This window comes from Pteropus alecto, unplaced genomic scaffold (genome assembly GCF_000325575.1).
Source record: "Pteropus alecto unplaced genomic scaffold, ASM32557v1 scaffold220, whole genome shotgun sequence".
NCBI classification, from domain to species: Eukaryota; Metazoa; Chordata; class Mammalia; order Chiroptera; family Pteropodidae; genus Pteropus; species Pteropus alecto.
In genome coordinates, this window is record NW_006430043.1 from 1,683,898 (window position 1) to 1,697,426 (window position 13,529).

General features: G+C 52.9%; 1 protein-coding gene across 1 annotated transcript; it reads left to right on the forward strand.

Annotated features, from left to right (window-relative positions):
* Window positions 1-206: 206 nt before the first annotated feature.
* KRT78 (keratin 78) lies at window positions 207-8,277 on the forward strand. Its single transcript, XM_006904550.2, has 9 exons — window positions 207-837; window positions 1,260-1,474; window positions 2,523-2,583; window positions 3,021-3,116; window positions 3,978-4,142; window positions 4,496-4,621; window positions 7,247-7,467; window positions 7,746-7,780; window positions 7,861-8,277. The coding sequence occupies exons 1-9, from the start codon at window positions 472-474 to the stop codon at window positions 8,118-8,120; spliced, it is 1,545 nt and encodes a 514-aa protein (XP_006904612.1). The 5' UTR covers window positions 207-471; the 3' UTR covers window positions 8,121-8,277.
* The last annotated feature ends 5,252 nt before the right edge of the window (window positions 8,278-13,529 follow it).

Below are 13,529 nucleotides of genomic sequence, written 5' to 3' on the forward strand. Positions count from 1 at the left end.
GTCGGCATCTCCAGGGCATTTAGATGCTCCATCTGAACTACCTCTATCTTCTTTCCCCTTGAATGTCCCTCCTTTCTTCCCAATCGCCTTCTCCAGGAAGACTTCCTTAAATGATCCTCAGTGATGTTGCTCAGAGCCATTGCTCCCCATCCCCAGCACGGAAGTTCAGGCTTCCGGCTGCTTCCTTGTCGTGGGGACATGCCCAGCTCTCCCACAGCCTGGGAGTCTGAGGGCAGGGTCTGAGTCTCCTACTTCTCTGGGCTCTGCACGTGCCGGGCACCTATTCTCCAGGTGTGTCAGAGTAGGTCAGCTGGACTCAGTGACAGACACAGTCAGGCCAAGAGCATCTTGCTCTCCAAGGCCCAGCCCAGGCACAGGAGGGGATAAAAGTCTCGTGCCAGAGCCTCAGGGCAGGAACTCATACACCTTGACTCTTCTCTGTCTGCAGCTGTGTGATTGTGGGTCTCTGCCATGTCTCTCTCCCCATGCCGGGCCCGGAGGGGTTTCAGTGCTCGCTCAGCCTGTTCTGCTCGCTCCAGGGGCCGAGGCAGGGGCGGCTTCAGCAGCAGGAACCTCAATTCCTCCCGGGGGTGCCGAGGAGGCTCTCTTGAAAGAGCTTGGGGGTCAAGGGGAAGGCTAGGGGTGTGGTTTGGGGAGGACAGTGGTGGGCCTGGGCTTTCCCTGTGCCCTCCGGGGGGCATCCAGGAAGTGACCATCAACCAAGATCTGCTGACCCCACTGAAGATTGAGATTGACCCCCAGTTCCAGGTGGTGAGGACTCAGGAGACCCAAGAAATCAGAACTCTCAACAACCAGTTTGCTTCCTTCATTGACAAGGTGAGGGTCAACTCAGCTAGGCCCCTGTCTCAGTGCCTCCCTTGAAGAAACTGTTCTCAGTGGCCTTGAGAATGAGAAAGTCTGGCCTATCACTTTTCTAATTACTTCTGCAGCAAGGAAGTCCCTTTGTGGTCTAACTGGAGTCCCTCTGGTTATGCTGAGGCCCTGCTGTTCCATAGTTGGGGCTCAGTGGCAGAAAATAGCCAGCCAGCAGTGAGAAGGCCTTTTCTCATTAGTCCTTCAGGCTGTTTTGATGTGCTCAGAGTCTTGTAGAAGGGCATGAGTCAGTCCCTGCCCAGGCTGGGTTGGGAGGCAGGGGAAAGGTGGGCTGACTGGAGGGAGGGTCCCTGAGGCTTCACTTTTTAGAGGCTATGCCCAAGGAGTTCCACAGAGGCCTCAGGAACCCTCTGCTTTTGCTGCAGGTGCGGTTCCTAGAACAGCAGAACAAGGTCCTGGAGACCAAGTGGCACTTGCTACAGCAGCTGGGGGTGAGTGACAGCTCCCAGGGCCTGGAGTCTTTCTTTGAGGCTTACCTGACCCAGCTCAGGAAGCAACTGGAGGAGATCCAGAGACAACGAGGGGCTCTGGACGCTGAGCTGAAGTCCTGCCAGAACCAGGAGGAGGAGTACAAGGCCAAGTAGGCAGATCACAGTTCCCCATGGGGCTTGGGTAGGGTCTGGGAGGGCTGGATCGGGGTTGTCAGCTGAGGGTCTCCCACACACACGTGACTGGGCTCCCCTCTAGCCCCTCTGCATCCCATTCCCTCTGACTCTCAGGGTGCCCCATCTGCTGCAGGTAAGGAGGCCCTGCTGACCGTGATACCCAGGTTTGGAGAGCCTCAGTTCCAACAGCCCCAGCTCCCAGACCCATGTTTCTTGTCAGGCCTTGGAGGGGCTTATTTAAACAATGTCTCAGTGGGTTTTTCTTGAGAAATTCCTGTTGAACAGGATGTGGACTAAAGTGACTCAGATGTTCTCTGGTTTTAGGAGTAGAAGGGAATCCGTTTCGTGGGACCATCCCCAGGCTCTTGGCATGATTCATAGCCAGGCTGTGGTTCTGGGCTCTCCACCTAGGCTCACCTGGAGGTGTGGAGAGAGCTCTGGACTACAGGAGGCTTGGGTTCAGTGACTGTGAGCAAGGGGTAGCTGTGTGGCCTTGGGCAAGGCATTTTACCTAGCCCAGCCTCAGTTTCCATATCTGAAAACTGGGAAGATGTCACTTGACCTTCTTACCTCCCAGAGCAGTTGGGAAGATGGGATAGAAGGTGAAGCGGGCCCTGGAAGAAGCCCAGGACTGGGGCCAGGAGACCTGGGTTTTAGGTCTGTGTGACTAGTGAATCATCTATGACTTGGGCAAGTTGTATAATCTCTCTGATAAAATCCAAACAGCCTGCTTCAAATGATGATTGTAATAAGTGAGAAAAGGTGTTTGAATGTGCCTTATATAAACGTGAAGTAAGGTGGCCTTATGTCATTAAGGGGACATGGGCTGAAAGAGTAGAGATGGACCTAGCTAGGATGTGACAAAACTTCCTGATAGGAAAGGTAGAGACACAGGCTGGTTGTTTGTCTTGCTTTGGAGCATCTAAAGGCAAGAATGGCCTTTCAGGGAGGTTGTGCTTGGGGGAGCAACATGAGCTCTGATCTAGGTACCTCAGGCAGCATCCCTCTGTACTTACTTGGCAGGTATGAACAGGAAAGCCACAAGCGCGCTACGGTCGAGAACGACTTTGTGGTCCTCAAAAAGGTGAGGGTTGAGTTGGTTGCTCCACTTGGATCCTTGGGCTGGGAGGGCAAGGGGCAGGAGATCTTATTGCAGAATACACTCTCATGCTGCCTGCAGGGGTCCCCCAGGGAAATGGGACTTCTACCTAGACACAAAGACCCCAGGACAAGATTTGAGGACCATGTGATGAGTTTTGGGTGTCACAGCTGGAGAGGGTGAAGAGGGAGTAAAAGAGGCAGAACTGGTTGGGATTAATCAGGAAAGGCTACCTGAAGGTGGTGTGGGTCAGTGTCAGGCAAAAGAGAGAGCAAGGCAGGGTGGGGCTGGAGGAGGAAGGAGCGGGTCTCCAGAGATGGCCGAGTGTGGGCGTTGGGCAGTATGTGAACAGAATTCTTGAGCAGAGTAGGGTCCACAGAGAGGAAGTTGGGAACACACGGTTTCTATTTCTTTGTCCCCAGGATGTCGACGAGGTTTTTCTGAGCAAGATGGAGTTGGAAAGCAAGCTGGAGGCTCTCAGAGAGTACATCTGCTTCTTGAGGCGTCTGTATGAAGAAGTGAGGATCTGCCAAGGGCAGAAGTGGTGGTCTCCAAGGGCAGGTGGGAGTGAGGGGAGGTGACAGGGGAGGCAGGCTCCCTCTTGTTACAGTAGGAGGGGCCAGGAGGTGAAGCTTGGTTAGGGTGACTTAGACCACAGTCATTTAGTCAGAATATACTACGTAGATTGCCAGGTATTGGGGATACACCAGTGAATAACCTGACAAAAGTCACAAAGCTTGCTTTTTATTGAGAGATGAACAATAAATGATAGACCTAATAAATAAGTAATTTATATAGTATATTAGAAGGTGATACATGCTATGGAAAAAAGGAAAATTAAAACAGGGAAAGGATTGGGAATGTGGGGGGTAGGGCAGGTGGCAATTTCAAATAGGATGGTTAGGGTGGCCTTATTTAGAAGATAAAATTTGAGGAAAGCTTTGAAGACGGTGAGGAAGTGAGCCATGCAGGCGGGAATTGGAGATTCTAGGATGAGGGAGCGGCCCATAGCCAGAGAGTGTGCTGGTGTCTGAAGAAATACAAGGAGGCTGAGTGGCTTGGGCAGCAGAGGTGAGAGGGAGGGGAGGGTGATAAGAGGTTGGAGGAGTGATGGGGACCAGGTGACTCCTGGTCTTGCAGAACATTTTCTTCTAATGTCCAAGCTGCAAGAGCCATTGGAGACTACCTCCTATAGCCGTCATTTCAGATGAGGAGACAGCTGTGCAGAAGGCAGGGCATGCTCAATGCCACCCGGTGTGACTGAGGGCTGCCCCCTGACAGAGTGTGGGCGGGATGTCAGTCATCCTGCCCACCTGTACGGGGCTCCAGAGGGAAAGGCGATTGGGGGTGGGTGGACACTGAGTCAGTCTTCCCTGCAGGAGCTGGGCCAGCTCCATACCCAGGCCAGTGACATGTCTGTGGTGCTGTCCATGGACAACAACTGCTGCCTGGACTTCAGTGACATCATCGCTGAGGTCCGTGCCCTGTACAAGGAGATCGCTCAGACCAGCAAGGCCGAGGCTGAGACGCTGTACCAGACCAAGGTGCTGGGTCCGGAGGGCAGCTCCATGCTGGCAAAGGCTGGGTCTTTATGCTCATATCCCAGGGTGATCGTCCACCTCAGTCCCATTGAGCAGTTTTGATAACCTCCCTGAAGCTCTAGGGATGGGTGGGCACGACCATTTCCCTCCTCCAGGAGGGAGGCAACCCGGGGAAACTGTGGGAAACAAGCCTGGACTTCTGCAAGCACATCCCACCATGTCCTGGTGTCGTGCTTAACCCACATTCCAAATGAGGATGTGAGGAGGAAAAGAATGGGGACATGGGATTTCTCATGGTCTTGATGTCAAAGGTGAGGGTCCTTTCAATTGACGGTGCTACCTCTGTCCCCCCTCAGTACCAGGAACTTCAGGCATCTGCCCAGCTTCACGGGGACTGCATGAAGGAAACCAAAGTCCAGATTTCTCAGCTGCAGCAGGCGATTCAGAAGTTGCAGAGTCAGATTGAGAACCTCAGGAAGCAGGTGGGGGTCCCAGGGCTTCTCAAGCCCTACCTCTTACGGCTTTTGTGCCAGAGTCACCGCTGGGTTTGTGTGAAACCTTGATAGCTGGCTGGAGCTTTTGATAATATGAGATGGAGAGAACTTCAAGCCCCATTTAAGAGGACTTCAGCCTCCTTCCTATGAATTCAAGGTGCATGGGCTCTGCATTGAACAACTCCAGGGGGTGCTGCTCATACTGCATTCTATGTCTGGGTGTACATCTTGCTCTAAGCTCCTTGGGGAGAGGGTTAATTTGTCTCTTTTCTTATCTCTTCTTTTGACTCTTACTCTTCAAGCTCAGCAAGGACTCTAAGGCCATGCACTGAGTTTCCTGGTCCCCTGTTGAGGAGGGTGAGAGCCGGGACCTTAGCGAGCAGATGACGCGGGCAGTAGAGTGGGGTGAGCTGAGCCCTCCTTAGGAGGTGACGCTGTTGGTGCTGGGCACGGGAAGGAGCAGGAGAGGTGGAGGGAGAGGAGAGCAAGGGCAGGGAGGTGGTTTCCTGCTCCTCCTGGAGATTGGTCCCCTGTTGAGGAGGGTGAGAGCCAGGACCTCAGTGAGCAGATGACGTGGGCAGTAGAGTAGGAAACCACCTCCCTGCCCTTCCTCTCCTCTCCCTCCACCTCTCCTGCTCCTTAGGAGGTGATGCTGTTGGTGCTGGGCATGGGAAGGAGCAGGAGAGGTGGAGGGAGAGGAGAGGAAGGGCAGGGAGGTGGTTTCCTGCTCCTCCTGGAGACCTCATTTCTAGATGTGAAGGGTTTTAAATTCTTAGGTTTTCAACCGTCTTTAAGCTGACTTTCCTCAAATCTGAAGAATCGGCATTGAGAGCTGAGACCACAGAGTCAGGTGGTTTTCTCAAGCACTTCAGCTTGACTCCCAGTGGCATGTGGCCCATCCACTCCCAGCGGGGCCCTCCTGGGAGAGTCCTTGGAGCACAGTGCATTCAAAGGCCAGACTCAGTCTCCAGGCGTCCTTATCTGCTCTTCTTTGGATTGTGATGCAGAACCAGAAATCCTATTATTCAATTTGCTGCCACAGTGTTTTCCCATAAATTTGGACCCTTTACTTTGGAATTCCTGGGGTGTCTGTTAAGATGCAGATTCCAGGGCCTCCTGCCAGACGGAGGGAATCAGGGTTTCCAAGACTGCTTTCTACACTAAGTATACTCAGGTGACGTGAACACATGAAGTCTCAGCCCAGCCGCCAGCACTTAAGAGCGGGTACCACGTCCCCAGACCTGGAACTACAGCTCCCCCCCATAAAAGCTTCCTGTGAGAACTCCTCTTGGGGATACACCCCCTCTTACTCCCCCTCTTTATGTTCGAGCCTGATGAACCGAGCTCACCTGCTCCAGGCCCTGGGAGGAGCCATGCAGGCTACAGTTAGGGCAGTGGGCTGGACATCAGCTGTCCTGGGTTAGGGTCTGTCACTTACCACATTTCTGAGCCTCAGTGTCTTCATTTATGGAATGGAGATGACATTCTCTAACTGCAGGGTGCTTGTGTGGGAATAGAATAATGAGAGCCTTTAGGGAATGCCTTCTTTCCTGAACCAAACGTGAGGGTCAGTCAGCTGGATGGCCGATTAGACTGCGGTCTTGTTCTACTACTAGTTTTCTGTGGCAGTGGAGAGGTTAGTACAGAGAGTGTATTTTTCAAACCAGAAATGGAGACACACGGTCTGATAAACTCTGAAAATAAGATCAAATATTTGAAATGGGGCTGTTCTAAAAACAATCAAGGACCATGGTGGTTCTAAAGATGAGACTTGCAGATAATAACCTGAACAGGACAGGAAGAGCTTTAAGTACTCTGGGAGAGATTCAGGTTAAGTGCTGAGGGTTGGGGGTGGGAAGAAATAGAGATCACCTGAGGTGGCAAAACGTTGGATTAGTTTCCTATGGCTGCTGTAACAACGTACCACAGACTTGGTGGCTTGAAACAACAGATGTTCATTTTCTCAATTTTGGAGGCTGGAAGTATGGAATCAGGTGTCAGCAGAGCCACACTCCTTCTGAAGGAGCTAGCGGGCAATCCTTCCTTACCTCTTCCTAGCCTCTTGTTGCTCACCGTATGGCCCCAATCTCTGCCTCTGTCTCTGTGTATATTTTATCTCCGTGTCTGTCTCTGTGTCCTCTCATCTTTTTCTAGGGTCACCGGTCATTGGATTTAGGACTCACCCTGAATATAATACAATAGCATCTTGAGATCTTTAATTACATCTGCAAAAACCTTATTTCCAAATAAGAGCACATCCGATGTTCTAGGTAGATATGACATTTTGGGGGGCGCTATTCAACCCATTATAAGAGGTAAGGAAGAGAAGAGGCAATAATTTCCTTTAGAATGGGAGCAGCTGGGAGGTGGCCAAGGATAATTTTGAGATTATGAAATTATAGTTCACCCAGTCTTCAAGTTATGTCCACAGTTGGTGCTTTGGAAGGTCATGTGCTTACAGCCATTTCCTCCCTCATTTCCACACCTCAAGGATAATTTTGAGATTATGAAATTATGGTTCACCCAGTCTTCAAGTTATGTCCACAGTAGGTGCTTTGGAAGGTCATGTTGTGCTTACAGCCATTTCCTCCCTCATTTCCACACCCCTCCCAGAATGCCAGTCTGGAGGGCGCCATCACCGATGCTGAGCAGCGTGGGGAGTTGGCCCTCAAGGATGCTCAGACCAAGCTGGCTGAGCTGGAGGCTGCTCTGAGAACTGCCAAACAGAACATGGCCCGGCTGCTGCGTGACTACCAGGAGCTGATGAGCACAAAGCTGGCCCTGGACGTGGAGATCGCCACCTACCGCAGGCTGCTGGAGGGCGAGGAGTGCAGGTGGGGCCTGTCGGAGGGACCTGGGAATATGTGCTTGAGGTAGGGTGGGTGGAGGATGGAATGCCAACACAGAGCTTTCTTTGCTAAGGGGGATTCTGAGAGACTTCCTGACACTTTAAGCCACTGAAGGCAACCCATTCTGCTGGGAGGGATTTTAAATTGAGGACCATGGATTTTAACTGCTGATGGGATGTGAGCTGCTCAAAGTGGCTTACAAGTGCTGGGGATACATTCTTTACAGCCCTTCTTAGCAGTTGCTCTTATCCTTTCTCCTCCAGGATGTCTGGAGAATGTACCACCCAGGTCACTGTCTGTGAGTATCAGGGGACTTCGGGAGAGGGGTCCCCATGGGGAGATGAGGACCTGCTGTGACCTTGGTGCATTTCTTGGCAGCCATCGGGGGAGACAGTGCCGTCTTGTCTGGAGGAGCTGGTGATAGCCTGGTGGGCACATGTGGACTTGGAGGCAGGAAAGGCAGTTTTGGGCCCAGCTGCTCCAGCGTCGTGACTGGAGGCTCCAACATCATCCCGGGCTCTGGGCAAGGCCCCGTTATGGGATCTTGCTCTGTGCCCAGCTCTGGCTCCAGCTCCAGCTGCCACACCATCCTGATGAAGACAGTTGAGTCAAGTCTCAAGACATCCATCACATACTGAGTGCTGTGGCAGCAACTTGCTCTCCTACCTTCCTGAGTGTTCTCAGCCCTGCCCCCATCCTCATCACTCCCATCCCTGCTTGGCTAGCTATGTGTTCACTGCCTACCACCTGAGACAGCCCACGGGGGATACTGCAAAAGTCAATAAAGTCATGCCTGCCTGCTATTCTGAGTGCTCCTCTACTCTGGTCTTGCTCTGAATACTGATTTGTCTAATTTATCTGATGCCCACCCCAGGCCAAGGTGTTCAGTGCCCCATCCTCCAGCCAGCCACCCTCATCCTCTTCTCTCACCACGGCCTTCAGGCTGAGCTGGGAAAGCTCTGGGTGGGGCTTGGCCAAACCGTATCCCTATCTCAAGTATTTTCTTCTGGGGATTGGGGAAGGTCTGAGGACCACTGACCAGAGCCTAGAAGCTAGAACCAAAGGTCACCTGCTCCTGGGCCTCTATTTCTCTAATTCTTACAGCCTTTGAAGCAGCTCCCAATTCTTCCTGGAGATAAGTCTTTCTTCCTCTCTTCCCCGCCCACACTCCCTCCCTCTCACAAATGGTATTGAGCGCAAACCACATTTGAGGCACTTTTCTAGGACTGGGGCTACTTTGGCAAGCAAGACAAAACCCATGCTTGCCCTCCTAATGGGTTCAATCTCTCCCACTCCTTCGGTTTCTGGTGTCTCCAGCATAACCTGCCCCACCCCCTGCCCCCGACTCATGAGGACCGATCTGCCTTTTCAGAGCCCTTGGCCTCTGAGGCCAGCGGCCAGTCTCCTGTGGTTAATTCAGACACCCTGGACTGAGAGATGGGGATTTGTGGTGAGGCCCTTTTGTGTCCTATTCCTTCTTCTAGTCCTTTCCTCATGATGCCCCAGCTCCGGCTCCATTCAGGATGGCAAACCTGAGTCTTGTCACCTCTCTCATTTCTGTCCCATCTCTCATTTCTGAGCTTTGACTCGGCCCTTCTCCTGGACAGAGATGCCCTAGGAAAGTTAATAATTCAGCACTGATGCTGAACAATAGCCTTAAATATGTGACCCGAGGGCATTTTGAGGAGAGGCTGAAGGGCAGGGACAAAGGTTCTCTGTGGCAACATGCAGCATCTCTGCCACTCCTTCCAGCGAGTCAGCTCAGCCCCCAGGTTTACACATCTCACCCAGCAAAATAAAAGCTGTGCCACTGCCCAGCCCACTCTCCATAGAAGGCGATCTATAGATTATCTGTGGTTGTTTGGGTTATATCCTATCTTACCCTAGTCAGCTTATCAGAGGCTTCCTTCCAGCCCCCAGTATGCTCCCTGGGGTGCTCTCCATCTCCTCCATCTCCACTGATATTTTAGCATCTCTCATAGCTTGTTCCCTGGTTAATTCCCCAGAATAGGCTCTATTCCTGACCCAGTACAGCTCTCTTCATCCCTGTTCCTCCTTCTTCCCATGCGCCAGATTTTCTTCCTCCTGGAAACCTTCCCTAATTGCCCCTGTCTGAGTCCACCAGACTCTTCTTGTCCCAGGCACAGCCTTGCTGCTCCCATTGCTGTCCGGGGCTCTGTTTCTGTCTGTTCTGTTCTGGAACCTAGCTTCTCTATTAGCCCGGGACCTCTGGGTGGTGTCTTCTCCTGCACCCAGGACAAGGATCAGCAGCTCGGCTTGTGCTGGGGGCTCGGATGGGAACTTGGGACTAGAACTAGGCTCCGTCCCCCTTACCCTTGGCTCTATCCCATTCATGGGCCTGTCTGAACATGTGACCGGAAGCTTCTTCTCCTTCCCTCTTCGGTAGGAAGCCAGGAGAGTGGGCATCAGGTTCTAGGAGGGGAGGGAGGGCCACCTCCCCCACCCCACCACAGCAGCTGCGTTGGCTCCTGCACTGCCCCTTTTCTTCGGTAGGAAGCCAGGAGAGGGGGCATCAGGTTCTAGGAGGGGAGGGAGGGTCACGTCCCCCACCCCTACCACAGCAGCTGCGTTGGCTCCTGCACTGCCCCTTCTGTCTTCTCCCTCCCCACCTAGGCCTGCTCCAGACTCCATGGCTTGGGCTGCAGAAGGTCACACCATTCCTCTCTGCGTTAAGGGGAGGTCATCCCTTTTCTAAGGATCTTGGGTCTCTCCATCAAAAGTATCCAAGAAAGAGGCTTTTCAGCGCTCTGTGAGGGAGGCATGAGTGGATGAGCATCAGGCTCTGGAGCTAGAATTCTTGGGCTCGAATCCCAGCTCTGCCATTTACTAGTGGTATGACTTTGACTAAGTTATTTAACATTTCTATGCTTCAGTTTTCTCATCTGTGAAAAGACATTAATAATAATACCCATCTCGCAGGGCCATGTGGGGATGGTCCCATTCGAGATCCCAGAAGGAAGCAAATTTACCCATGACGGTTCAATTCAACGGACTTTAATGAAAGGATTACTTATAGAGGTGTGGGCATGGCAAAGGAAAGAAATGCAGGATGCAGAGACTCGAGGCTGGCAGCACTGGGAAGCCATTGCCACCTTAGAGCTGGGTGGCAATCATCTGGTTTGTCCGGGCCAAGGGGTTTTCCGGAAGGTAAAACTTTCATTGCTAAACCGGGACAGTCCTGGGAAAATCAGGTCAAGGTGGTCACACTACGTAGAGCTGGACAGACAGGAGAAGTGGAGTGACTAGATGTTAGAGTTGCAAGAAGTGTGGAGGGAGACCACCTAGAAAGAGGATACAGACGGCACTGAAGCAGAGAGGGAGCGGGAAGAAATACCTACTCTCTCTTCCTCCCTCCCAGATCTCCTGCTAGGGTCTCCCCTTGGCAAACCCACCTGGAAACCAGAAAACAAGGGAGCAGCCTACCAGTGTCAAGGGGGTTGGCAAATGGAGATGGGGTGAAAAGGAGGCAAATATCCAATGTGGAAACTAAAGGTGTTATTGCATAGAAAATACACAGGCTCCTGTCTGCTCTATAGTAAGTTCTCAATAAATGCTGAGTATAATAATCGTGACTATTAGATTAGAAGGGTATATTGCTGTATAACCTCCTCGAGGGCAGCAACTGTGTTTTCTTTACTCTTGTATCTTTTCTATTGCTCAGTACCCATCTTGGCCCATGTTGAGTGCTCAGTTGTCTTGCCTCATCCCTCATTCCATCACCTCTTGTCCTGCTGCAAAGAAGGACCCTGGGCAGGTGACCGTCTCCAGAGATGGAGGCCCTTGAACCGAGGAGCAGCAGCAGGAGGAAACTGCTCCTCCTTGGGCTGCAGAAAGAAGGTCTGAGTTTGAGTGTCCTGTATGAAAGTCGAGTGGAGAGTCAGGGCGGAAGGAGGTACAGTGGCTCCCAAACTCTCTCTGGGCTGGTACTGGTGAGACTTCCTGCCTGGGTAAGAGAGAGGATGTCTCCAGAAGGTAACTGTGGGAGTAGGCCCTGGGTTGCCTGCTTCTCTGTCACCAGCTTCCAACACAAAGTCTGGCACAGAGTGCCAGGTAAATATGTATAGATGTCAGTCTCTGGGGAGGGGTGGAATGTGTGTTTGCAGCCCACTCTACTCTCACCACCCTGTCTGCTCCTGACTCAGAGGGCTGACATCACTCTTTTCCCCAGGGAGGGGGGCCCCACTCACAACTGTCTCTCCCTCCCACGTCCCCATTGCGGAGAGATAAGGGAGGCTGAGAAAGTAATCACAGCCTCTGGGGCGGGAGACAAAGGTTAGTGGGAAGTGACTGTCCTGCAATCTCAGGCCAGTGCTTTTTGAAAAGTCTCATTGGCGGGCCCTGCTTACAGGCAGAAACAAGGAGGCCCAGAGAGGTTGAGAATTGATTGAGGACACACAGCTCGGTGGGGTTTTATCTCTCCCCTCACCTCTCCCCAAAGGCCTGGTAACCTAGCTCCAAGCAGGGAGGAAAATCCCCTCTTGGGAGTTAAGGGTCTAGTTCTGTGAGTGCCCTTCACTCTACGCCTCATGGGGATAGATTCAACTTCTGGAAACTGGAATCCACTTAGAGTTTCCCAGTGGCGCTAAAAAACAATCCTTCCTCTAGGCCTGGAGTGGGCCTTCTCTCCGCCTGCTTTTCTTGGGCTGTGGAGGTGGTCCCACAGCCTCTCCTTTGGGATCCTGAGGACCGAGGCCTGGCAGCTGCGTGAGGAGCACAGACAGTGCTGTCTTCACTCCTTCCCTCAGACAAGTCTCCCTCCTCTCTGCGTGCCCCCGTCACCCCCAACACTTTTTTGCTGAAAGCTGAAGTATGTGAGGAAGGACAATCTCTAAAGTCACCCACTCAATTCTCCCTCATTTTAACATTTGATTAACATTTGCTGTCTTGAAGTCTTTCCTCGGGGCTGCGTTTGGTCCCAGTAGCCTGAGGGGGGTGGTGTGCAGAGGGGACTGTGTGAAGTGACTTGAGGAGTCCCCTGGCTCTTTCTGAATCAAGCACTGGGGCTCCTTATGGACAGGAATGTTAGGGTTCTCCATGGGCCTCTTGGGGCTTTTGTTGAATACATACTTCTTGGATCTGTATCTACGTCCAGCCAGGATGGGATGTGCTCTCCGCCCACCTCCAGCTCCCTCCAAAGTGGCTGGGCCCTTCTGGGGAGGCTCTGCTTTAAGCAGAGGGTTGAAGGGGGTGGTCTCAGGTGATGGTTGAAGCCCCCTACCTCTCTTGATCCCCTAGAAGAGTATGCTTTGCCCCCTCACCTTTGAGGCTTCTGGGCACTGCCTAAGGAGCCCAGGTCTTTCCATGTCCTTGTCAAATGTCCAAGTCCTGTGGCTGAGCAGGAACCTTCTTTCTATCCTTGCGTCCACTTTGCCCAGTACAGGGTCTCTGCCCAGAGGACAGTCTGCCAGTGTATGACAAAAGAACAGATTGCCCCCACTCCCACTCTGTCACCTTGTCCCCCACCCAGACCCGACAGGGGGCAATGAGGCTGTGGGCTGGGAGGCGGAACTGGAGCAGGCCTAGGCACTCTCTCCACAGCCCATTGCCCAACGCTCCCTCCCTCACCACCTGCACAGCCCGGGCCCTGGGGCCTTGGCTTACAACAGGGGCCAGGGACAAACCCCACAGAACAGAGCCCCATTGATGGCGGCCACCAGGGCTGGGTGGGAGGAGACCAAATCAGCCACTGGGTGGTGGAGGTGGCCATGGGAACCCATATCATCCTGTTCCAAGGCAGGAGAGCCGCAGGTGGGAGAAGGTGGCATCCTGCCCCAAACAGTCTTGACTCAGCCCCAGCTCTGGAGCACAGGTGATAACTGGGAGCAGCTCCTCCCTCCTGCTGAGGGAGAAGGGATTCCCCACCCACCACCCCCAGCCCACAGGGCCCTTCCCTCTCCTCCTGGGGCAATGGGGCAGGAGTGTCTGTGGAAGTGGGGTGCCAGCCCAGTTGGGAAAAGATAAAAAGCCCATCAGTGGCCCAGCAACTCACTGTGCTTCCTCCTCGCTCTCTCAGCCTGTGCTCCGGC

Excerpts from the sequence above, each read along its gene's own strand:
- KRT78 (XM_006904550.2), top strand. The coding sequence starts at position 472 with ATGTCTCTCTCCCCATGCCGGGCCCGGAGGGGTTTCAGTGCTCGCTCA. Across the intron at positions 2,584-3,020 it reads ACTTTGTGGTCCTCAAAAAG|GATGTCGACGAGGTTTTTCT; the intron begins GTGAGGGTTGAG and ends CTTTGTCCCCAG. Across the intron at positions 7,781-7,860 it reads TACCACCCAGGTCACTGTCT|CCATCGGGGGAGACAGTGCC; the intron begins GTGAGTATCAGG and ends ATTTCTTGGCAG.